Source organism: Dasypus novemcinctus, chromosome 5, assembly GCF_030445035.2.
Source record: "Dasypus novemcinctus isolate mDasNov1 chromosome 5, mDasNov1.1.hap2, whole genome shotgun sequence".
Classification (NCBI taxonomy): Eukaryota; Metazoa; Chordata; class Mammalia; order Cingulata; family Dasypodidae; genus Dasypus; species Dasypus novemcinctus.
In genome coordinates this window covers 5,828,715-5,852,867 of record NC_080677.1, presented here as the reverse complement: position 1 = coordinate 5,852,867, position 24,153 = coordinate 5,828,715, and the positions used below count along the sequence as shown (strand labels likewise).

General features: G+C 34.5%; 1 protein-coding gene across 2 annotated transcripts in view; it reads right to left on the bottom strand.

Moving 5' to 3' along the window:
• Positions 1-7,288: 7,288 nt before the first annotated feature.
• ZPBP (zona pellucida binding protein) overlaps positions 7,289-24,153 on the bottom strand; it is a 129,337-nt gene continuing 112,472 nt past the window's right edge. The window contains exon 8 of one of the 2 annotated variants that reach the window (XM_004460768.5): positions 7,289-9,532. In XM_004460768.5, coding sequence (XP_004460825.2) covers positions 9,441-9,532 — 92 coding nt within the window. In that variant the 3' untranslated portion in view covers positions 7,289-9,440. The remainder of the gene's footprint in view (positions 9,533-24,153) is intronic. The other variant, XR_009185726.1, reaches the window with a different exon arrangement.

Here is a 24,153-nt window from a genome sequence, read left to right as displayed (position 1 = left end):
TCATGCTGTAACAGCCAATTGTTTCATCTCAATGCCCAGTAGGCAGAGCTCACTTCTGCCAAATACATTCTATTCAGCCAGGCAGCCCTTTCCTCATTTGGTTCCTGGGTGAGGTTAAGGAGAGACTGGTCTTCAGGGTAAGAGAGAGGACAATGAGTCCTTCCAGAGACACCGGCTCCTTGGTCTTTCCCTTTGCTTTCTTGGTCTTTATGATTTTATAGGTGGTTACCAGCAACGCAAAGGGTAAATTATTGTGATATTGGTGGGTGACACCATCCTGATTCCTCCCATAAGGATTCCTTGCCTATATTTCAGGATCTCCTCTTTGTCTCATCTGCCCCAGGAATTTTGACTCCTACCTCTTATATAAGTGGCGAACAATGGGAAAGAGTCACAAATAGGATCCAACAAGCGTTTTGTGGTTTGGGGCAACACTTCAACAGGGTAGTGACCTTCTTCAGTCTCCTGGGAGGGGCAATAACATAAGTGTTGTCTTTAGTTACTTTAAGTAACTCTTCGGCTGGCTCAGCCCAGGGGTTGGAGGTCTCAATATCCTTCAGGGAAGGGTCTGCAATGAAACATCCATCAGCACGGAAAAGCCAGCCAGTTGTTGACAAAGGTATCTCTCCCCAGTACTGTTCTACAGACTTGTCTCAGCCAGCCATATCTGCCTTACTGGCTCATTTACCTGCCACAGTGGTCGCAAAGGATGAGGAAGTTCTTGTCTTACTGTGCTCTGAATCAGTGTCCCGGCCTTGGGGAACTCCTGCTGTAGACCATCTTGGAGTTTGAGCCACCCACCATTGATCCAGAGGTATGTACTCCTCCCCTCTTTTCGTTCAGGCCCACAAGTCTCACAACGACCCAGGTCTGTGGGCTGACCTCCCTCCCTCCCCAGGAAGCGCAGTACCAAGTCTGTTCCACTAGTGTGAGTTCTCTCCATCTACTGCACTATCACTTAGCCAGGCTCAAGAGGCACAGGGGAGACCACAGAAACAAGAGAGTATAGTATAGCAAATGCCAATGGCTCCCCAGACTGATGGAGAGGCACCCCAAATTTTGAGTCCTAACCACATAAGATGGTGCAGAAATGTTTCACCAATTTATTGCCCTACTGAGTGGGTGAACCCCATTTCAGTTTCTTGATCATCACCCCAAACCCTCCCCCTTTCCTTGCGGCCACTTACAGTGAGTTTGAATTCAAGGATTTTGCCTCTGAACAAGAAAAATGCTTGACCACTAGATGGCAATAACGCATCATTTATTGGGGAAGACACTGACAGGTTTGTAGTGGGAGGAGCAGCCCTCGTGCTGTGGTGTAAGGGAGCCAACAGAGGCGAAGCAGGGCAAGGGAGAACTCCCAAACTCCTGGGGCAGAGAGAAGGCTTACACACCTAGGTAATGTTGTAGTCAGCATGGTGAGAGCCTCTGGGCCAGAGAGCTGTGCGGGGCTGAAGTTGGTAGGGGCCTAATAAGACCAGGGCTTTATCTTATCAATGCAGAGCAGACGTTGAGCACAGCTTCATGGGTTATACAAAGCAGGTTAATCCTAAATGGCTAAGAGTTGCTTAGTTGAGCTGTTTTTAAAACAATTGGATTACTAAATATTTCTATTGAGTAGACTGCCTTTTCAGTTTCTTGACAAACTCCTTTGAAGTGTACAAGTTTTTAATTTTGAGAAAGTCCCCTTTATCTAGTTTCTCTTTCATTGTTCATGCTTTGGGTGTAAAGCTTATGAAACCATTCTACTAGGAGATCTCATAGATGCTTCACTGCATTACCTTCTAGGAGCTATATGGTCTTGGCTCTTACATTTAGATCATTGATCCATCTTAAGTTAATTTTTGTATAGGGCATGAGATGGTGATCCTCTCTCATTATTCTATTTTAGACTATTATTTTAGTAATGGAAGAACTTTCATCATTGATCTAAAGGCAGAGGCCACCAGAGGTTCTAAGGAGAGGGAAAGGGAAGAACAGGCGTAATATGGGGGCTTTTTTGGGACACTGGAATTGTCCTGCATGACACTGCAATGATGGACAAAGGCCATCATCTATTTTGTCATAATTTACAAAATTGTGTGGGGCAGAGTGTAAACTATAATGTAAACCATAGTTCACAGTTAGTAGCAATGCTTCATTCAACATGTATTCATCAATTTTAACAAATGTATCACACTAATGGAAGATATTGATGTGGGAAAGTTTGGGACAGGGAGGGGGTGAGGCATACGGGAATCCTCTATTTTTTTTAACATATCAATTTTATTGATACATATTAATAAACTTACAATTCATCCAAAATGTACAATGATATTTTCTATAATCGCATAGTTGTGCATTCATCACTTCAATCATTATTAGAGCATTTTCATTACTTAAGTAATAATAACAAACAAAAAACAAACAAGAAAAATCCTCATTTCTCAATCTATGCTTCCCCCACTGCACATAGCTGCTGTTTCTGGCTATGCTATTCAAAGTGTATAATCAATGGCTTTTAGTACAATAACAATGTTGTACAGTCAGCATCTCAAAAATTTTAGAATGATCTCATTACTCCAAAAAGACTCCACGCTCCTAAACATTCCTTCCTCAGACCTACATAAAATCACTAATCTCCTTTCATCTCATAAATTGATTTACATTTTCTATAAATGTAATCATACAATATGTAGTACTGTGTCTGGTCTCCTTCACTTAGAATAACGTGGGCTTTGTCTGATATTAAAATTTTCTACTATTATATTTGTTCAGTTTCAAAGAAAAACGGTTTTATATATGCAATTCTACCCACATTCATATTTCACATATTTATTTTTCACTTAATATATTTCATAATAGTTCAAATACAGCATTTGTCCTTTGTGCCTGGCTTGCTTCACTCAATGTCACCCAGGTTCATCCCTGTCGTCATGTTTCATGACTTCATTTCTTTTTACCACTGCATAATATTCCATCATGTGTATACTCCAAAATTTGTTTACCCATTCATCAGTTGATAACCAACTTTTGGCAGTCATGAGCTCCTATATTTTTTATGTAACATTTATGTAATCTAAAGCTTCTTTGAAAAATAAACACACACAATTGGATGAGCAAGAATTTGAATTGGGCATCAGTAGGTTTTTCTAATTCACCCAGACCACCGTGAAGAAGTCAACAACATACAGGGCTACTTCACAGAGGCCATCTTAAGTTATTTAAATAACAGGAGTACTTGAAGCAAAGATGTCCAACAGAAAAGCTCCACATATCCCAATAATGGGCCAGCCATGGTATTGATACCCTGCCATGCTCAAGAAAAGAGGCTGGCCAATGTCCACAAAATAGGTTATTTTATCCACCAGATTATTAAGGTGTTTCTCTATTATTTCTCTTTAATGGGCATTTCCACGGGATACAAATATTCTCATACTGTGTGCTCATTTGGAGAGATGTTCACTTAACATTTACTCAAAATACCTTGTTACCGACTCTCCAATTTTATTCCTTCCAAGTCCCTAATCGGTGAGCCAAACTGAATACTTCCCAACAATCTATGTAAATCCATAATTCCAGACAAAGTGAACTAGCAGAGATATGCCTTGAGGTTCTGCCTACTAAGATTTCTCTTCACCACTCTTCTACAGGACCACACCAATTTGACAGCAGAAAGACGTTTTGCCTTCTCCATCTGGGTGATGACTGATGTGTTTCTCTTTCCTTCCTTTTTTGACTTAGGGTAGTTACTGGCTGCCCTGTTCCTTCTCATCAATTTTATCCTGGGTAGGTTGGAGGTAGGTGAACTGTTTAGACTACAGGTACCCTGTACCTGATGTGTTGAACATACCATCCTTGTTTAAGAGCTTGAACTGGATGCAGTAATTGGATCAGAGTTTGAGGTTTTATTAACCGGGGGAGGAGACAAGTATACTGCACTTAGAGCACATTGATGTGAAGAGTGCATATCAATGCAGAGTAGTTAAAGAGATGCTCTTTAGGAAGAGCTCAACTTTACTTTTAACTTCCTCTATTAATGAGAATAAAAAATAAATATATCAATTCCTAGCTTCTCTAACAAATTGGAGTGGCTATGTGACATAATTGTGTTCAACATAATATAACATTCCTTGAAAAGGGTTGTGATATTCACCTTCTTTCTGAAAGGAAGGGAAATTGCATTTCTGAATGGAGGCTTGGAAGCAGCAGCCACCTGTAAACATAAGGACAAAAGCTGCACGTACTAAGGATGGTGAGGCAAAAAAAGTACACAGGGAAGCAGATGTGGCTCAACCAGCTGGGTGCCCACCTACCACATGGGAGGTCCTGGGGCCTCCTAAAGAAGATGAGCAAATGCTGTACCCACCACAACAAGCTATACGCCTAAATGAGCAGATGCCACAAGCCAGCAGACCCTGCAGCCTGTGGGCAACAGATGTGGCTCAGGCTGTTGGGCATTCACGTCTCATGTGGGAGGTCCTGGGTTCAGTTCCCAGTGCCTCCTGGAGAAGGCAAGCAAACAATGAGATGAGAGAACCATTGGGGGAGGGTGGGTAATAAATTAAAAATAAAGAAATCTTAAAAAAAGTACATGTGGCCTGACATAAGGATGACATTGTGGAGACATGGCACTAGCTCAGCTGGATTTATGTGAGGAAAAAACAGCACTGAATTAGAATTAGAGCTCTCTGTAACATGCAGCAGAACCAGATTCTAAATGATATGCATTTTTACAACTTACCAGCTGTGTAAAATTGGGAGAGGTATTAAATCACTGAGACTCACTTTTCTTATATAATAAATGAGAATAGTAATAAATCATAAGTGGGACAAATTAAAATATGAAAATCTATGTCTTTCAAATGAAACCCTTAAAATAAGCACTAAATAAATAACTAGCATCAGCATCAGCATCAGATTATTATATGAGGAAAGTTCAATCTCATTATATAAAAACATGAAAATATAAAATAGGAAACAATTTCCAAATAGCAAATTAAATAATTTCTAAATGATGTTGGAGAGGATTCAGTAAAATACGTACTCCGGTACATAACTGGTGGGACTGTAAACTGGTATATTTCATTAGGGAAGAAATTTGGCAAGTGGTTTAAAGGATTATAAATATTCAAATCCAGTAATTCTACGTCTGGGGATATAGCACAGAAAAGACATCAATACCACAGAACTCTAAGAAAGAAGATGTTAACTGCAATGCTATTTATAAATGTAAAATTTGGAAGCAATAGAAATGTCCAACAATTAGAAACATTTAAGTATATTACAGTATTTTTATTGAAACATATGAAATATTATGGCCATTAAAATTACGTTAATGAAGTGAATAAAATATGGAATTATGCGTAATAATACTAAAGGAAATGTTGGCAGCAAAATGGTATATATAGCATGAATTTTAAAAACTGGAAATTTATCAAAATGTTAATATTGATAATATCTGGGTTATGAAACTATATGTAGTATTTTCCTCTTCTAATTTCCTTTATTTTACAAATTTCCTGTTAATACTGTATCAGTTAGGATAATTTTACCTGCAAGTAACAGAGAACCTAATTTGCTTCAACACAAAAGGAATTTCTTATCTCAAAGAACTGGGAAGTCCAGGGGAGGCTGAGCTCCAGATGCAATAGGTCAGGATTCAACATCGTCATAACGGACCCAGTGCTTTTATGATTTCCGCTCTGTGACTCTCAACCCAGTTAACTTCATGGTTGCAAGAAAACAGTTGCCCCAAAAAAGCCCTGTGTTCACTGGCTAAAAAGGAACATTCTCTGGAGTCATCACAGTTGATACTTTGTCAGGAAGAAGGGAAGGAGTGAATTAATGTTGAGGAGGAGAGCAGTGATGTTTTTTCTGAACTGCTACTTCATAAAATTTAAGTATTTTTATTGCTTTCAGGAATTTGAAAGTGACTAATTTCATTGCAGAATCTTTGGAAAAACAGAGGCCATCAAGAAACAGTGAAACTCATACACAATCCCATTACATGAGATAAGTACCATCAACATTTAGTACACTTGTTTTAAAAAATTTAAATACTACAGAAAAAATCACATTCAGATATACATATATTTCAAAAACATATATTGAATATATTGAACATTAAGTCATAATTTGAAAATTTGATTTTCACTTTTTATCATGTGGAGAGATAGCATAACCTCTTCAACTGTTACTCTCGTAGAATCTATGCTAATTCCCTTTTCATTAATACATCTAATGTGGCAAATAATACCATTGATAAGTAATATTTCACCCAATTTCTGATTTATTTCCTCAAGATAATTTTTTGTAAATGAGATTACTAGACCAAACTTGTTAATGCTCTTTTAGCCTATTACCAAAAAAACCCCCATGTATTGCACATTTATAATGAGAAAAAAACCTAAGTAATAAAGTAGAAAATGGGAATCCCCTGCTAACTCCAGAGGTATATGTAAAGATCACATCATATAATTAAATGTTTTGTGAAAATTAAGACATTATATAAACTTAAGGTATTATTTGATGCAAAGAAAAATGGGAAACACCTAAAACTGCTCTATGACAATAAACTCTCTTAGAAACTAGTTTATGATTTGTATCATATATATTGTCATCTCCTTAACTTTCAAAATTTTAAGTCCTATCTGTTAATATAATAAAAGTGACATCTGTCTTAGTTACTTAAGTATTTATACTCATAGAAGTTTAATAATCTATTAATTTTTAAAATTATTAAACCCCTAACTGTTCTAGGCAAAGGGCTGGGAAACTAGAAACATCCCAGTAAAAAGTGAATGTGAAAGACAGACAATGCACAATTAACTAAAATAGTAATACAATGAAACATAAATAGAGCAAAAAGAACATTTCACAGAGCATAAATAGAACAAAGAACACTTAACTATGGGAACCAAGAAAGAGAAGCAATTAATCTTTCCCTTTCTTCTCCTGTACTTTCTTCTGCTACAATTTCACAGATTGTTCTTTTTTCCTGTACTCTGTTCATCTTATTTTATTCTGCGCTCTGATACTTGTCTCATCATTTTTCTGGTCTGCCTTCCCAAGCTAAATATCCTGAACTAATGCTGATCTTCCTCCTTCTTTTTGTCTATCCTTATCCCAAACCATCTATATCTCCTTGATCTGATTCTGATCTCAAATACCTATGACTGCTATTATAACTCTGCCTTTGGTTTCCCAGGCGAACTAGCTATTAATCTCATGCTGTTCATGTCAGAGGAAACTATATCTTACTCAAAATTATTCAACATTTTAAAAAAACACACAAAAAAAGTGGAAAAACTATGTATTTCAATTTATTATATTATACAATTAAGAAATTTGAAAACATTAAGGAGGTTGGTTTTTGTGAAAGACTCAATAGGCCTTTTACTAGTTACAGAACATGTGTTTGTTACTTAGAGAAGAACCGTAAGTCAGGCAAACAGTGTCATGTTCAATATGTTACTTAATAGAAAAAAGGTGGCACCTGGAAACTTCCTATAAACTATATGAAAACAGTTACATCATGGTTATGAAAGCCCCAAGAGATTAGGGATAAAAAGAAAAGAAAATCACAGATACACACAGCAGAACTGCCAAAGAGACATAACTGCATGTTATTTCTCTTCCCACTGGACTTGGGTGAGGAATCTGAGGTTACATTTCTTACAAGTGAGAGGTTTATTAACTACACGGTTAATTTGTAAAAGTCAAATCAGATCCTAAATATGTCAGAGCATTACACAGTTTTATTTAGATTCAACCTTTATATATTTGCCATTTATAAATGTTTATGTTAAAAGAGAAGACATATAAAAAACTAAACAGAGAATGCCAAGGAAACAGTAAAGTTGATGTAAATATAAACAAAACTAAAATTAGAAAATTGAGAGACAATTTTGTAACTTACTTGTGTTTTTCACAGTTATCTAAGTATTTAATTCTTTGGACAATTATCCATATTCAAATATAACATCCCAAAGTGAAAATGGGTCAGTCAGTACTAGTATCTGTCATGGAATACTCATTTTAATAGCAAAGAAAATGAAAAAGATTTTGATACATATTTGATTCTTTTCCATGGAAGTGTTGCTTGCAAAAAGAAATAGCTTAAATAGTGTGGCAGTCTGAGATTATTTTATGAATACCAAAAAGGGTAAGATTGTGTTTGTAAACTGCATTATTTCTTTGTGCGTGATACTCTTTGATTGCATTAAATTCAATTGAGGGGTACTTAATTAGATTACTTGGTAAGATTGATTTTGGGTTTTTGATTGGACTGTGTCAGTGAGGCATGATTCTCTGCCCTCTTGCTGCGTCTGAGATAAACAGATACACAGAGACACAGGAAAAAGGAACCACCATTTTTCATCCTGCCATGTGAGAGGACTAGAAGATTAAGCACAAAGCGCCCAAGAGTTTCTGTGGCTAAAGAGGAGACAAGTCCTGCTATAGGTCTGAGAGATTATAGCTCAATTCAGAAAGAAAGGAGAGAAGCTGATACTGATACAGGAGGCCTATAAAGAGAAACCCTATGCCCGGTTGCCAGTAGCTGAGCTCAAACCTTAGCAGGTATCACTGGCCATCTTGTTGCAAGATGTGGCAGCTGACTTTGGTGACAAAGCACCTCTTATGGTGCTTGATTTGGACTTTTCACAGCCTTGGAACGTAAGCTTCTACCCCAAATAAATCCCCTTTCTAAATGCCAACCCATTTCTGGTACTTTGCATTGTCAGACTTTTGGCAAACTAAAACAAATATCTTGGTGTCTCCCTCCCTCTCTCTCTCTCTGTGTTTATACTGAGAAAATTCAAATGTTAATTTAGGCATATGCAATGATTACTCCATACTAAAAGATCAAAAAGGTAACTTACTGGAGTTTTAACTGCAAATGCTTAAGACAGTCAAACTGAACTATATTAAAACCCCAAAGTGTGTTGGAGGGTAGGCCTTACACTTTAGAAGCTAAACATTGCAATAATAAGACTTCCAGGCTTTAAAAGTGACTTTGAACTACAAAAAGTTAAACCTGAAGGAATAAAACCCCATAAAATCAAATCAAAGGAATGAAACAAGCTGAAATGAAGTTGATTATAGAAAAATATGCTAGTCTGACTCTAGTTTACATATAGTATAAATAGAATGGGATTTTTTTTAAATCCTGAAAAAATTTGGAGTAGCTCAATAGGGTATATTTAAATCTATTTTTTAAATGCAGTGGCACAAGAGATAGTTTGGAATCATATATCGGTCTGGCATAAATAGGTGATGATTATAGAATGTTATTCATAAAATACTTGAATGTATAGTATTTTATTAAAATGATGACTCACTATTTTTTTTGTAAAATCTAATACATTTAATTTTGGCATAATGTTGATTTAGTACATATATTTCAAAAAATACTTTTGTGATTAGTAAACCACCGAGGAACTCAAAATAATGGTCTCTTAGCATGCTTTTGCTCCATACACGAAACTGGTATTGCACGGAAGGCAGTGAAGTCCATCACGGGGGTTATAAGTTCCAGGGCTGCAGATCACTGTGAATAAAGAATAAGCTAATAAGTAAACGTTTCCAAAAATGCCACATAAATTAACTTTATTTGGAAGATAAATTTTCAAAGAAGATGAATTTTCAGAAACAAGATTCAATAATACATATTATTGTTTGGCACTGAGGCATATTGTATTGTTTGATTTTATATAATTTTTTTTTCAAAATTGGGAAATAGTCTGTTACTCAGAGGCAGGGTATTCCACACTATGTTCAACAGAGTTCCTCACGTTTTAAGGGATGTATTATTTGGGGAAAAATGTTTCCAATTGAAAAAAAGTTTAAACGAATTTAAAATAGTTGCATTTGCTGCAATAAAAACAAGAGTGCTTAAATGAAAAGGCACATTATAAATTCCCAATGCCCCAGGCCTCCTTGACCCATGTGGAGCTGGCCCATGTGCAGTGCTGATGCGAGCAAGGAGTGCCCTGCCATGCAGGGGTGTCCCACGCGTAGGGGAGCCCCACGCGCAAGGAGTGCGCCCTGTAAGGAGAGCCGCCCAGCGCGAAAGAAGTGCAGCCTGCCTAAGAATGGTCAGCACATGGAGAGCTGACACAACGAGATGACACAACAAAAAGAAACACAAGATTCCCAGTGCCACTAATAAGGATAGAAGCGGTCACAGAAGAACACACAGCGAATGTACACAGAGAGCAAGAAAACTGGGGGGGTGGGAGGGGAGGGAGAGAAATAAATGAAAAATAAATCTTTAAAAAAAAAAAGAGTATGTTTCTTTAAGGTATGGGACTATGGTACACTATCTCTCAAAGCACATGTATTAACATTTATTAGATTACAATTTGGAAAATGCTGAGTAAAGGAATTCAAAGTGCTAACAATCTTTACACGCACAGAAGAGAAATCTGCCTGCAGTCTTTACACACATAGTTAAGAGAATTATATAAGATGGTTTCATTCTTGGCAGGCTCTAAACCAATCTATATTGATTTGGTACAAGTAAAACTGATACTTTTATAAAATCATCTAAACCAAAGCTTAAATAAATATATTCAAATAAAGTTCTTAATTAATACTTTATTAATACTAATACTTTATGTCTAGTGTCACAGTCCTTACCTATGATACTTTCTAATGGTGTTTATACATTAAAATGCTTTTTTCTTTCTCAAGTGGAATTGTGGACTTAAAGAAAAATGTTAAAATACGTTTTTGTCCACAAAAAGTGCTCAAATGAAATGGGAATCTGAGAAATACAAATAAACATCAAAATGTAATACATTACATATTCATCAGATTGACACATACTGAAGGTTTAATTCTTCCAGCTATTGGAAAGATATGGAACAACAGGATTTCTCCTACATTCTGTTGTAAAAGTGTGAATTAACATAACCACTTTGGAAGACAGTCTGACATTTTTTAATAAACCGTATATTTTGTGATTCATTATTAGGTAAAGACCTTGAAGAATTATAGACACTAGGATACAAGAAAATACTCATGACAGCAATATTTGTAATAGCAGGAAAAAGTAGGGGTGAGACTGTCAACAAAAGTAAAATACATACCTTATAAATAAATTGTGATATATTTAACTAAACTGAAATGAAAATAATAAAAGAGAACTAAATAACATTATAACTGCAAAAGTGAATTGGTTAAAATAAACCAGATTCTCAGAGTGGATTTTTAAACAGGCAGCTATATGATATTTATATAAGAAAGTAAATTTTGACAAAATTAATCTATACATTCAAAGCAATCACCAATCAAATCTCAATAATGATTTTATTTAATTAAATTAGACAAACCAAATTAAAACTGCTAAATATAAAAAATAAAATAACGAAGGTGGTTTGGCCTCTCTATAATTTAAGATATTTAATAAAGCTTTAGCAATTACCACAGATAAGTAAAATACGACAGAGAACCTATAAAAGACCCATATATATGCACAGACACACACACACCACACACATATACATTACACTATATAAAGTCTGTAATCTTATTTCATTCTCTCTATAAAATACAGTTTATCTAGGTTCAAGTCCTGAGAGTATAGAAACAAAATTTTGCAATTAATGAAATAAAATACCAGGGACATTTTCATGACTGTGAGGAAGACAGACTTTCCTAAGAAGTAACAAATAGAGAAAATAAGCAAGACTGATAATAATTAAACAAAAATTAGTTAACAATGACAATTTACATAAAATTTTAAAAACAAGTGACGAGATAGCGAAAATGGCAGAGTAGGCAGCTCAAAGTGCCCATCCTATAAAGAAACAATGAAAAATCAGAATGTCAACTATCGAAATTAATTTTGTCAGAACTCTGGAAAAAAGTCAAAGGTATATAGCACCCAAGCAAATGATGAATCAAGGAAAAACAACTTCAAAAGTGTAGGAAAGCTTTGCGGTGTTTTTACTTGCCCTTCCTATCCCCTCCCTGGAAGTGGTTTTTTGAATACAACAGCATGGAGTCCCAGTTTGGAACCATGTCCATAGCTCCAGAGTGAGCAGAGTAAACCTTTCTCACAAAGAATTGGGACTGTATGATGTAACTTGTCTGGGGCTACCTGAAACACTGGTGAAAGGTATCTGTCTTTGTTCCATCTAACCTGGAACTCACTCAGGGCAGAAAAAATGGTGGGAATTCTTCAAAGCATTGTAAGCCAATGCTTGGGACAAAATATTACAATTGAGGCATACAACAGCAAACCAAAATCCTGGTAGAAGATGCTGGGGAGAGAGCTTCTTTGAGAGATCAGGGTATTCAAGAGTCCCTGGGTGTATTAGAGAATTTATAAAGCTATCCACATACCAAGGAAAGAATGCATGCTTTAGAGAAGACCCTAAGCTTTCACCCTCTGGCAGATCTCTAGGCTCAGTGTGAGAAGGAAATGAAGGCTAAGACAGAGTTGTAAATAGTCTACCTAAACATGAAGAAACATGCAGGGAGATCACAGACATGCTCAGTGGCCATCTTCTATACTTCTCCTCCTTTTCCCCTCTTGCTTGTATGTATATGTTTCAATATATTTCAATTTCAGAGCCTGGGAGAGATGTTGGTTCTCAACTATGAAAAACAAGCTATTGAGAAATGGAACAGCCTGACTATACCTTGAACCCGAAACTAGGAACAAGCAGCCCCAGCTGCTTGCTGTGCTGGAACTCTGTACAAAGTTTGCGTGAAACATGTTTTTTATTCAGTGGCAGGGCCACCCCCTGAAGGATATATAAAACTCACGTGCTCAGGCAGCACAGGGTCCCTCATTAACAATGCAAAGCAGAACATGCAGAGCCAGCATCCACTGACCCTGATCCAGTTGTCTTCCTGGGGGACCAGCCATGACGGGACCATCTTCCCTTGCTTTTTCAGACCTTGTGTGTTGTACTGGTAACAAAGCAGTCATTTATTGGGAATCTCCATTGTGCTCGAGTCTATGTTCCTACAACACACTGTACAACAACTCAATCCACAGAGTGGCCAAGTACGTAGGCAATTGCAAAGGCTGGAAAAGAGTTTTTGTTCTGTTTTGTTTGGGGGAGGTTTTTATTCTTTATTTCCTTTTTCCTGTTTCTCTCATTCCATCTGTTATTTCTCTCTCATACTTTCCTCTCTCTACTCCAGGCCTTCAAGAATATCTCCAACAAACTCTAGATGAACACAAACTACCCAAGATAAAGAATGCAGACTTTACAAAAATAGGTTAGAAAACTCACTAAACAAATAGGTACATCACACAGAAAATAAAATCAAAAATAGTTTTTAATAAAGTTAGGATTTTAATTGTAATCTCTGTAACGACTAATAAAAAATTATACATAAGGGAAATGAGAAGAACATCAAAATAGTACAGTACAGAAATCAATTACATGTAAAATGAAGGCAGTTTTGAGGAAATGAAGAACAGAAATAGTAAAAGACAAACAGAAAACAAAGAGCAAAATTGCAGAAGTATATCCTTCCATATTGTTAATTATTTTAAATGTTAACAGATGGAACTTTCCAATTAAACATCAGAGATTAGCAGAATGCTTTTAAAAATGATCCAAATGCTTTTAAAAATGATCCAAATAGTCTGTAAGAGACTAACTTAAAATCCAAAGAAAGAAACTGGTGGAAAGTGACAGGATGGAAAAATATTACATGTAAATATTAACAAATTAAAGCTTGAGCAGCTGTATTAAAATGAGACAGACTAAATTTTAAGTCAAACTGTTACAATGGTACATTATATACATTATATACATTATATATAAGATACAATGGTAACATTATATACTGATAAAAGGATCAATTCATTAGGAAGCTAAAACACTATAGACATATACACATCAAACAAGAGAGCCCCAAGTTCTATGAAGAAAATACTGAAAGAATTGAAAGGAGAAATAGATAGTTCTACATTTATAGCTGGAGATTACAAAACACCAATTTCAATATGGATAGAATAACTAGACAGATGATCAGTAAGGAAATAGAGGATTTGATGAACACTATAAACCAACAAAATCAAATGGACACATATAGGAACTCCATCCCAAAACAGCAGAATACAAATTCTGCTGAAGTGTACATAGAACATTCTCTAGAACAGACCTTATAATAGGGCAAAAAACATGTTTCAATAATTTACAAAGATTAAAATCATGCAAAGTATCTTTGATCAAAATATACTGAAACTAGAAATCAATTGAAGAGAAAACCGGTAAATTCAAAACATGAAGAAATTAAATAAAATACTCAAACAAAGATGAAAAACAAGGGAAATTAGAAAATACTTAAGGATGAATGAACACAAAAACAATGTATCAAAATACAGGACTGCCCTGAAGGCAGAGCATAGAGAGAAATGAGCAGTAAATGCCTACATTAAAAAAATATGAAAGATCTCAAACCAACAGCCTAACCTCACACCTCGAAAGAGAAGAAAAAATTGAATCCAAAGCTAGCTGAAAGAAGGAAATAAAGAATACATCAAAGATAAATGAAATAGAGAAAAGTAAAACAATTTAAGAACCAATAAAATCAAGTCAGTTCAGTAACTGCAATGACAGGTACAAGCCATTATATATGTTGTCAAAACTTATAGAACTGTGCAGAAGAGAGTGTAAGCCACAATGTAAACTATAATCTATGCTTAGAGGCAATGCTCCAAAATGTGTTTATCAATTGTAACAAATATACCACACTAATGAAGGATGTTGTTAATGTGGCAAAATGTGGAAGGGGTTGGAAGTGGGGCATATGGGAATCCCCTATATTTTTTATGTAACATTCATATAATCTAAATATCTTTAAAAAAATTTTTAAGTACATTTTTTAAAAAGTTGGTTCTTTGAAAAGGTAACAAAATTGACAAGAATTTAACTATATGGGGGGTGGGCAAGGGGACACAAATAACCAAATTCAGAAATGAAAGTGGATATTACTACTGACCTTAAAGAAAGGAAAGTCCAGAAATAGATGTTTTCATGGCTGAAACTCAGCAAATATTTAGAGAAAATGTAATACTGGTTCTTCTTAAACTCTTCCAAAACAGAAAGTGGGAACACTTCCAAGATCATTTGATGAGACCAGTATTACCATGACTCTAAAACTAGACAGACACCACAAGAAAACTACATACCACTATCACTTATTAATATAAACAAAAAATTCCTAAAACAAAACAGAAAAAAAACAAAAATCTAGCAAACCAAATCCAACATGATATTAAAATGATTATATACTACGATTAAGTGGGATTTATCCCAGGAATGCAAAGTGGTCTAACACAAGAAAATCAATCAAAGTACTCTATCACACTGAGAATGTAGGACCAAAAAAACCACTATGATTATCTCAATTGAAACAGGAAAAGCATTTGACAAAATCCAACATCATTTCCTGATTAAAAAAACAAAACAACACTATGAAAACTAGGAATAGCTAGGAAGTCCTCAAAATTATCATTTAATTGTGAAAAACCCAAAGCTAAGACCAAACTCAATGGTGAAAACATGAAAAGTCTCAACCTATGATTAGAAACAAGACAAGGATGCTTGCTTTCACTGTTCCTTTCAACATTTTACTAGAATTTCTAGCCAGAATAATGAGGCAAGAAAAGAAAAGAAAAGGCATTCAAATTGGAAAGGAAGAAGTAAAACTATCTATTTTCAGGTAACATCGTCTTATATAGAGAAAATCCCAGGTAATCCACACACAAAAAAATAATAAAACTTTATAAACTTCCACACAGTTGCCACACAGGGCCAGGATCAACACTGGAAAGAGTTGTGATTCTATACCCCATCGATGAACAATCAAAAAATTAATTCAAGAAAACAACATCATCCAAAATAATAAAACACCTAGAAATAAATTTAACCAAGGAGGTGAAAGACTTGTCCACTGAAAACTACAAGATATTGCTGAAAGAAACATATCGAATACCCAAATAAATATAAAGACATCTCATGTAATTGATTGGGAAACTTAATATCGTCAAAATGGAAATGCTTTCTAAAACAATACATAGAATCAATGTAATCCTTCTCAAATACCAAGTTATTTTTTGTACAAATGGAAATGCTAATCCCCAAATGTATAAAGAACTGCAAGAAAACCCAAATAGCCAAAACAATATTGAAAAGGAAGAACAAAGTTGGAGGGCTCATACTTCCCAATTTAAAAACTTACTACAGACATACAGGCATAATGACAAACATATAGAGAAGTAGAATAGAATTGAAAGTTCAAAAATAAACCCATGGCTACTTCTATAATATATTCTAAAAGGGTAAACAGGCCAATTAATGGAGAAAGGAGAGTTTTTTCAACCCATGGGTGCTGGGATAATGGGGCATTCATGTATGAAAGAATTAGGTTAGACCCTATCTTATAATATACTAAAAAAAAAAATGAACATAGAACCCATCAGTCACCAAAACTTAAAAAGTAAAACCATAAAGCCATTAGAAAGAAACATTGTTGAAATTTCATGACTTTGTATTTGGCAATGGATTCTTAGATATGGTCCCAAAAGCATAAGCAACAACAAAAACAACAAAAAGCATAAAAGTTGGACTTCATCAAAGTAAAAACAAAAAATGTCTCAGCACCAAAAGATATTATCATGAAAGCAAAAGGATGACTTACAGAATGTGAGAAAATATTTGCAATACTGTAAGGGTCTAGTATCCAGAATATATAAAGAATACTTGCAACTCAACAACAAAAACATAAAATTAAAATGAAAAGACACTCAATTAATGAGTAATCATGAAAAGATTACTAACCAAGGAAATGCAAATCAAAACCACAATGAGATATCACTTTCAACCCACTAGTAGTATGGCTTTAAAAAAAAAAGCAACAAATGGGAAATAAGTGTTAACAAGGGCATTTAAATTGGAATTCCTGTACAAGGGTGGTAGAAATGAATTTTTTTGCCATTGTGAAAACAGTTTGGTGATTTCTCAAGTTGGCATAAATGTATTCAAGGACAGAAAGGAATAAATAACCAAAATTAGTGAACATAGTGGTTGGAAAAGGAAAGTCTAAGGTCATGTATATTACTAAAAGGAAAGCAACAAACTGTTAACATGGAAATGTATGAGAGTAAAACCTTAGGTAAAACGAATATGGGTAATACTGCATATATAAAGACTGTTTTTACAAAATATAAATATACTAAAGAAAAGGAAAATGAATAGCAACTGTGTATGTCAGATGAGGCATGGAGAGATTGAGAGTGATGAGCTTTGCTTTTTTGTTATTATTACTGGAATAATGAAAGTGCTCTGGAAGTGACTGGGATGATGAATGTGCAATACACTGAATACACAAGACATTTGTATTTGTTTTATTAGCTCCAGAGTCACTCAGATGGGAAACTGGCAGGTATTCCTCTAAAATACTATAAGGCTGTAAGGAGAACGAACAATTGCCACTGCATGGGGTAGAAGATTATAGTTGAGGCATACAAAAGAGTACTGAAAACCTGGGAGAAAAAGCTAGGGATAGAGTTTCTTTGACAAATTAGAGTATTCAAATGTGCTCAATGTGCTGGACAATGTAGAAAGGCATGAAAAGACCCAGGGAAAGACAAACACTCAGAAAAGACTTGAAAAGATTCTGTAAGTCCATTCTGGCTGATCTCTAGAGAAATTTCAGGTCAGAAATGAAAGCAAAGGTAGGGTTGCATAAGCCTGGCTAAGCATTAAAGAAAGCTCCAGCAGAAAGTCAGTCTGCAAAACTAGGAGAGGTATTTCATTATTCTCCTTTTTTTTTTTTTTCTTGCCTGGTGGAATGCAAGAAAATACCTAGATAAATACTTTAAATCAAAGAACAATGAATGAACAAATACAGACTATGACTAAAGAGGTAGAAATTATTAAAAAAAAAAAAACTAAACAGATTCAGGAGCTGAAAGGTATAATAAATGAAATTAAAAACTCACTAAAAGGTTTCAACAGAAGAGTTGACCAAAAAGAAGAGTAAGCAAGTGTGAAGACACATCAATTTAAATTATCCAATGTGAGAAGCAGAGAAGAAAAAAAATGACAAAGGGACTTGGAAAACATGAGAAAACATAACAATATATACGTAACAGGAATCCCAGGAAAAAAGAATGAGAAAAATGGGCAGAAGGGCTATTTAAAGAAATAGCATCTGAAAATTCTGGAATGATAAAAGACATGAATATACACATTTGAGAAGCTCAACAAACTCTAGGAAGGATGAAAATAGAGATCCACATCAAGGCGCATGATAATCAAATTGCTGAAAGTCAGGAGAAAAGAATCTTGAAAGCAGCAAGGGAGAAACAATACATCATGTTCAAGGAATCCTCAAAAAGGTTAATAGCAGTTTTCTCATCAGAAACTATGTAGGCCAGAGAAGAGTGGGCTGAGATTTTCAAAGACTTGAAAGAAAAAAACTTAAAAAAATAAAAACTGTAAACCAATATTCTCTATCCAGCAAAATGAAGGAGAAATTAAGACATTTCCAGATAAACAAAAGCTGAGGGAGTCTGTTGCTAGTAGAACTGCCCTGCAAGAAATTCTAAAAGGAGTCCATTAGACTGAAATGAAAGGACATGACACAGTATCTCATACGAAGAAATAAAGACCTCCAGTAAAGGTTAATATATAGGTAGATATAAAAGTTAGTATTATTTTATTTGTGGATTGCAACTCCTTTTTTATTTATTACATTATTTAAAAGGCAAGTGCATTAAAATATAAATCTATGTTAACGTGCACATAATTTATAAAAAATTAAGTTGTGACTACAACAACATACAGAGCATGGGAGGACAAGCTGTAAAGAGCAGAGATTTTGTATGTTGTAAAGTTAAGACAGTATTAATTCAAACGAGATGGTTATAATAAACTTTAGATATTAATTGTAATCCCCGTGGTACCCACTTAGAAAATACCTAAAATCTAAAAAAAAAAAAAAAAAAAAAATACACAAAGGAAATAAGGAAATCAAAATGGTACATTAAAAAGGCATCAATTAAACTCACACTAAAAGGCAGAAAAGGAGGAAATGAGTAATAGAAAAGGTAAAAGACACCCCCCCAAAAAAAACAGCAAAATGGCATACATTCTTCCTTATCAGTAATTTTTTAAAACTTAAATTGATTAACTTCTCCAATCAAAAGGCAAAGATTGGCAAAATGGATATGATAACATGATCCAACTATATGCTATCTACAACAGACTCATATTAGATGCAAAACACCAATAGATTTAATGTTAGAGAATGGGAAAAGATATTCTATGAAAATAGTAACTGATAAAAGGCAGGAAGGAATGTCTATACCAATATAAGAGTGATATACTTAATTTAGAAACCATTCCAAGAGTTGAATGTGGACATTATATGTTGATAAAGGGGACAATTTATCAAAAGATATGGTATTATAAATATGTAAGCATCAAAAAGGAAAGCCACAAATGATATGAAGTAAACAATGAAAAAATGAAGGGAGAAAGAGTCCTATATTAAAAGTTGGAGGCCTCAATATCCCACTTTCAATAATGGATAAAAAACTAGAGAGATGTATCAGGAAATGGGGGAGTTGAACAACACTTTAAAACAACCAGAATGAATATACTTAATGGAACACTCTACCACAAAATTCAAACACTTCTCAAGTGCACATGGAAAATTCTACAGGATAGACCACACATTAGGTCACAAAATAAGTCTTAATAAATTTAAAGATGAAAATCATATAAAGCATCATCTCTGGCCACAATACAATGAAACTAGAAATCAATAAAGAAGAAAAGTTGGTAAATTCTCAAATATGTGGAAAATAAAAAATTGATTAACATCTGAAAGGTCCAAAGAGACAACACATGGGAAATCAGAAAATATTTAAGAGACAAATATGAAAGTACATATACCAAACCTCATGGATTTACTTAAAGTAGTATTTAGTGGAAAATTTAAAGCAGTACAAGTCAACATTAAAAAAGAAGAAAGATTTCCAATCAATAACCTAACAACATTTTAAGGAACCAGTAAAAAAAAAAAAGAGCAAACTAAACTCAAAGCTAGCATATTGACAGGAATAAATAAATTTTATAGAGGAGATAAATGTAGAGAACAAACAATCAAGAGAATCAATAAAATCAAAATTTATTTCTGTGAAAGCAATAAAATTCATACTATTTCAGCTAAACTGACAAATAAAAAGACACAAAAACTAAAATAGAAAGAAATGGGGGATATTACTACAATATCTACAGAAATAAAAAGAATTGTAAAGGTTACTATTAACAACTGTGTGTTCATAAATTACATATCTAGATGAAATGAACAAATTCTAGATACAAAAAATTACCAAAGCTAACTCAAGAAGAAACAGAAAATATAAACTGACTTATAACAAGAGACTGATTATGTAATAAAAAATCCTCCCAAAAAGTCCAGAAACATGTTTACAGTGATGAATTCTATGAAATATTTAAAGAGAAATTAACAGTAATACTTCTCAAACTCTCCCAAATATTAAAAGAGGAAGAAGTACTTCATAATTTATTCTATCAAGCCCAAAGAAAGACATCACAAGAAAAGAAACAGAGCAATATTTCTTATGGATATAGATGCAAAAATTCAACAATATACTAGTATACCTAATCTAATAGGATATTAAAAAAATTAAAAATCTTTATCACATGTGGTTTATCCAAGGAATGCAAGAGTAACACAACATAAGAACATGAATCAATGTAATAAACACAATATTAGACAAAAGGAAAACAAAAAAGCAATAACCATGATCATTGCAATTGATGCAGAAAAGGCATTTGACAAACCCAACAAACTTCCCTGATAAATATACTAAGTAAACCGTATTTAGGATAGAACTTCCTAACATGAACATTTATGAAGAACTTGTTACAACATTAACCAAGGACATAACTGTAATGGGAAAAAAAATTTTTTAATGTTGCTGAAATAAATTAGGACCTAAGTAAATGTAAAAATGTTGTGTCCACAGATTGGAAGATTCAATATTGTTAAAATGGCAATACTACCCAAAATGTTTGGGACATTCAATGCAATTCCTATCAAATTTCCAATGATTTTTTAGAGAAATGGAAAAGATAACTGTTGAATTCATATGGAATTACAAGAGGCCCTGAATTGCGAAAACAATAGTGAAAAAGATGAACAAAGTAAAGTTGGAGGTCTCCCTTCCCAATTTCAAAACTTCCAGACCTACATGAACCTATCAAAACAGTGTAGTACTCACATTGGACAGGCATAAAGGGCAATGGAATAAATGGAGAGTCCCGAAATAAATGCATCCATCCACAGCTAATGAATTTTCAGCAGGTTACCAAGACCATTCTATAGGAAAAGAATAGTGCTGGGACAATGGGATATCCACATAAAATAGAATGAAGTTAGAACCTTATCTCAGAACAAATGCAAAAATGAACATAAATAGATCAGTAACCTAAATATAGGAGATAAAACCAGAAAACCATTAGAAGAAATCACAGGGTTAAACAGCTTGACTTTGGATTCAACATTGCATTCTTACATGAAAAACACAAGCAACAAAAGAAAAATAAAACACAAAAATGCACTTCACTGTGGCAGTTTGAGGTTATTTATGAATCAAAAAAAAATTGAAAAATTAAGTTTGTAAATGGGTCTGTTCCTCTGGGTGTGATACCCTTTGAATGTATTAAATCAAAGGTTTTAGGTTTACTTGATAAAAGATTAGGGCTTTATTCGACTACATCAGTAGGGTGTGACTCAGGGTTGAGTCCCTGTCCCCTTGGTGGGTTGATATAAACAGAAACTCACTCAAGAAAAGAGAGAGCGCCACAGAAACGGAAGAGGGAAGAACTTTTTCAGTTTTGATCCTGCAGGTCCGGGGCAGAGAGATGAGCCATTCACCTGATAGTTTGCAGTTGAAGAGAACAGAACAGCTGAGCAGCTGATAAGGACTGGAAGGAAACCAGCCCTATGCGAGACTGATAAAGGAAGTCCTGAGAGATGAGGCCTAAACCAGCCTTTAGCTGAGGTAAGAAGAAGCTGGGCCCATGGAGCCTTAAGAGGAAGGAGGAAGGAGAGATGAGGCAGAGATCACCCACCATCTTGTTTCAACATGTGGCAGCTGACTGTAGTAAGAAAGCAGCCTTGAGTTGGACTCTTCGGGGACTTGTAAACTGTAATCTTTTACCTCAAATAAATACCCTTTAAAAAAGCCAACAGATTTCTGGCATTTTGCATCAGCACCCCTTTGGTTGACTTATATCATTGAAAGACATTACCATGAAAGAACGACTTACTGAATAGGACAAAGTATTTGCAAATCATGTATCTGTAAGGGTTTCATATCCAGAATGTATAAAGAACACTTATAAAACAAAAATACAACATAAAATAAAAATGTACAAAACTATCTGAAAACATATTTCTTCCCAAAAGATATACAAATGGCTTGCAAGCTCATGAAAAGGTGCTCAGTATCATTACTCATTAGGGAAATGTAAATAAAAACCACAATGAAGTACTACTTCACACTAATGAGGACCACAAATTTTAATTTAAAAAAAAAAGGAAAATAATTGTTATTTTAACAAGAACATCGATAAACCTGAATGCCCATACATTGCTTGTGGGAATCTAAAATGGATCAGACTCTGTGGAAAACAGTTTGATGATTTCTTGAAAAGTTAAACATAGAATTATCATATGACCCAGCAATTCCACTCATATATATATATACCCAAAAGAACTGAAAACTTAAAAAAAATACATTTATACATATGTTCAAAGCAGCACTATTCACAATAGCTATAAAGCAGAAAGGATTCAAATGTCCATCAGCAGATAAATGGATAAACAAAATGTGGTATATCCACACAATGAAATATTATTCAGCCATAAAAGGAATGAAGAACTTAAACATGCTACAATACGGATAACCCTCAAACATATTAAGTATAATAACCCAGATACAAAAGGTCATACATTGTATAATTTTATATATATGAAATACCCAGAATAAATAAATCTATACAGACAGAAAGTATACTGGTGGTTGCTCAGGGCACGGGAGAAGAAGGAAAAGGGAACTAACTTTCTAATGGGTAAAGGGTCTCCTATATTTTAGAACTAGAGGTGCTGGGTTGCACAGCATTTTGCATGTACTAAATGTTCACTGTCCAGTACAAAGTGCTTAATTTTATGTTAATTTCACCTCAATAAAAAATGACAGAGCTTCAATGATGTGTGGGACAATATGAACTGATTTAATATAGTACATGATAGCCCACATGGAAAGGAAAGGGAGAATGCTTCAAAAAACAGTAATTGCAACAGTAACTGAAAAGGCAGTGAGTTTAATAAAAGACAAAAACTAACAGAAACTCAGTAAACACCAAGCAAAAAGTACAAAGAACTCCACTTCTAGATACCACAGAGTCAGGTTGTATATATAAAAAATAGGTGTGCAGATGTAGCTCAAGTGGTTGAACATCGGCTTCCCATGTATGAAGTACTTGGTTCAATTCCCAGTACCTCCTAAAAAAAAAAACAACTTTCATTGGGGAATAAATGTAGCTCAGTGGTTAAGCACCTGCTTCCTATATATGAGGTCATGGGTTCAATTCCTGGTAGGTAGGTAGGTAGGATGGATGGATGGATGGATGGATGGATGGATGGATAATCTCAAAACTACCAAATGGATGGATGGATGGATGGATGGATGGATAATCTCAAAACTACCAAAAAATTATGACATATTACATTCTGGGAGAAAAGTATATGAGTGCAAACTGATTTGTATCAGAAACAGTATATGCTAGAAGAAAATGGAGTAATATTTTATTAGAGATAAAAGTAAATTCTACAGCTAACAAAATACTTTTCAACACTAAAGGTGATAAAAGATATTTTGTTATAAAAACAAGAGATACGTGCAGCCCTGCATTACAAGAAATGTGAAAGGAAAATTCTTAGGCTGCAGGGAACTGATACCAGAAGGAAACTTGGATCTAAAGGGGAAAAATGAGGAATACTAGAATAAATAGATATGGATAATTATGAAAACCTATGTATTTAAATTTTTCTTCTGGATATGATTAACACAGAATGGATTTATAAGCCTGTCTG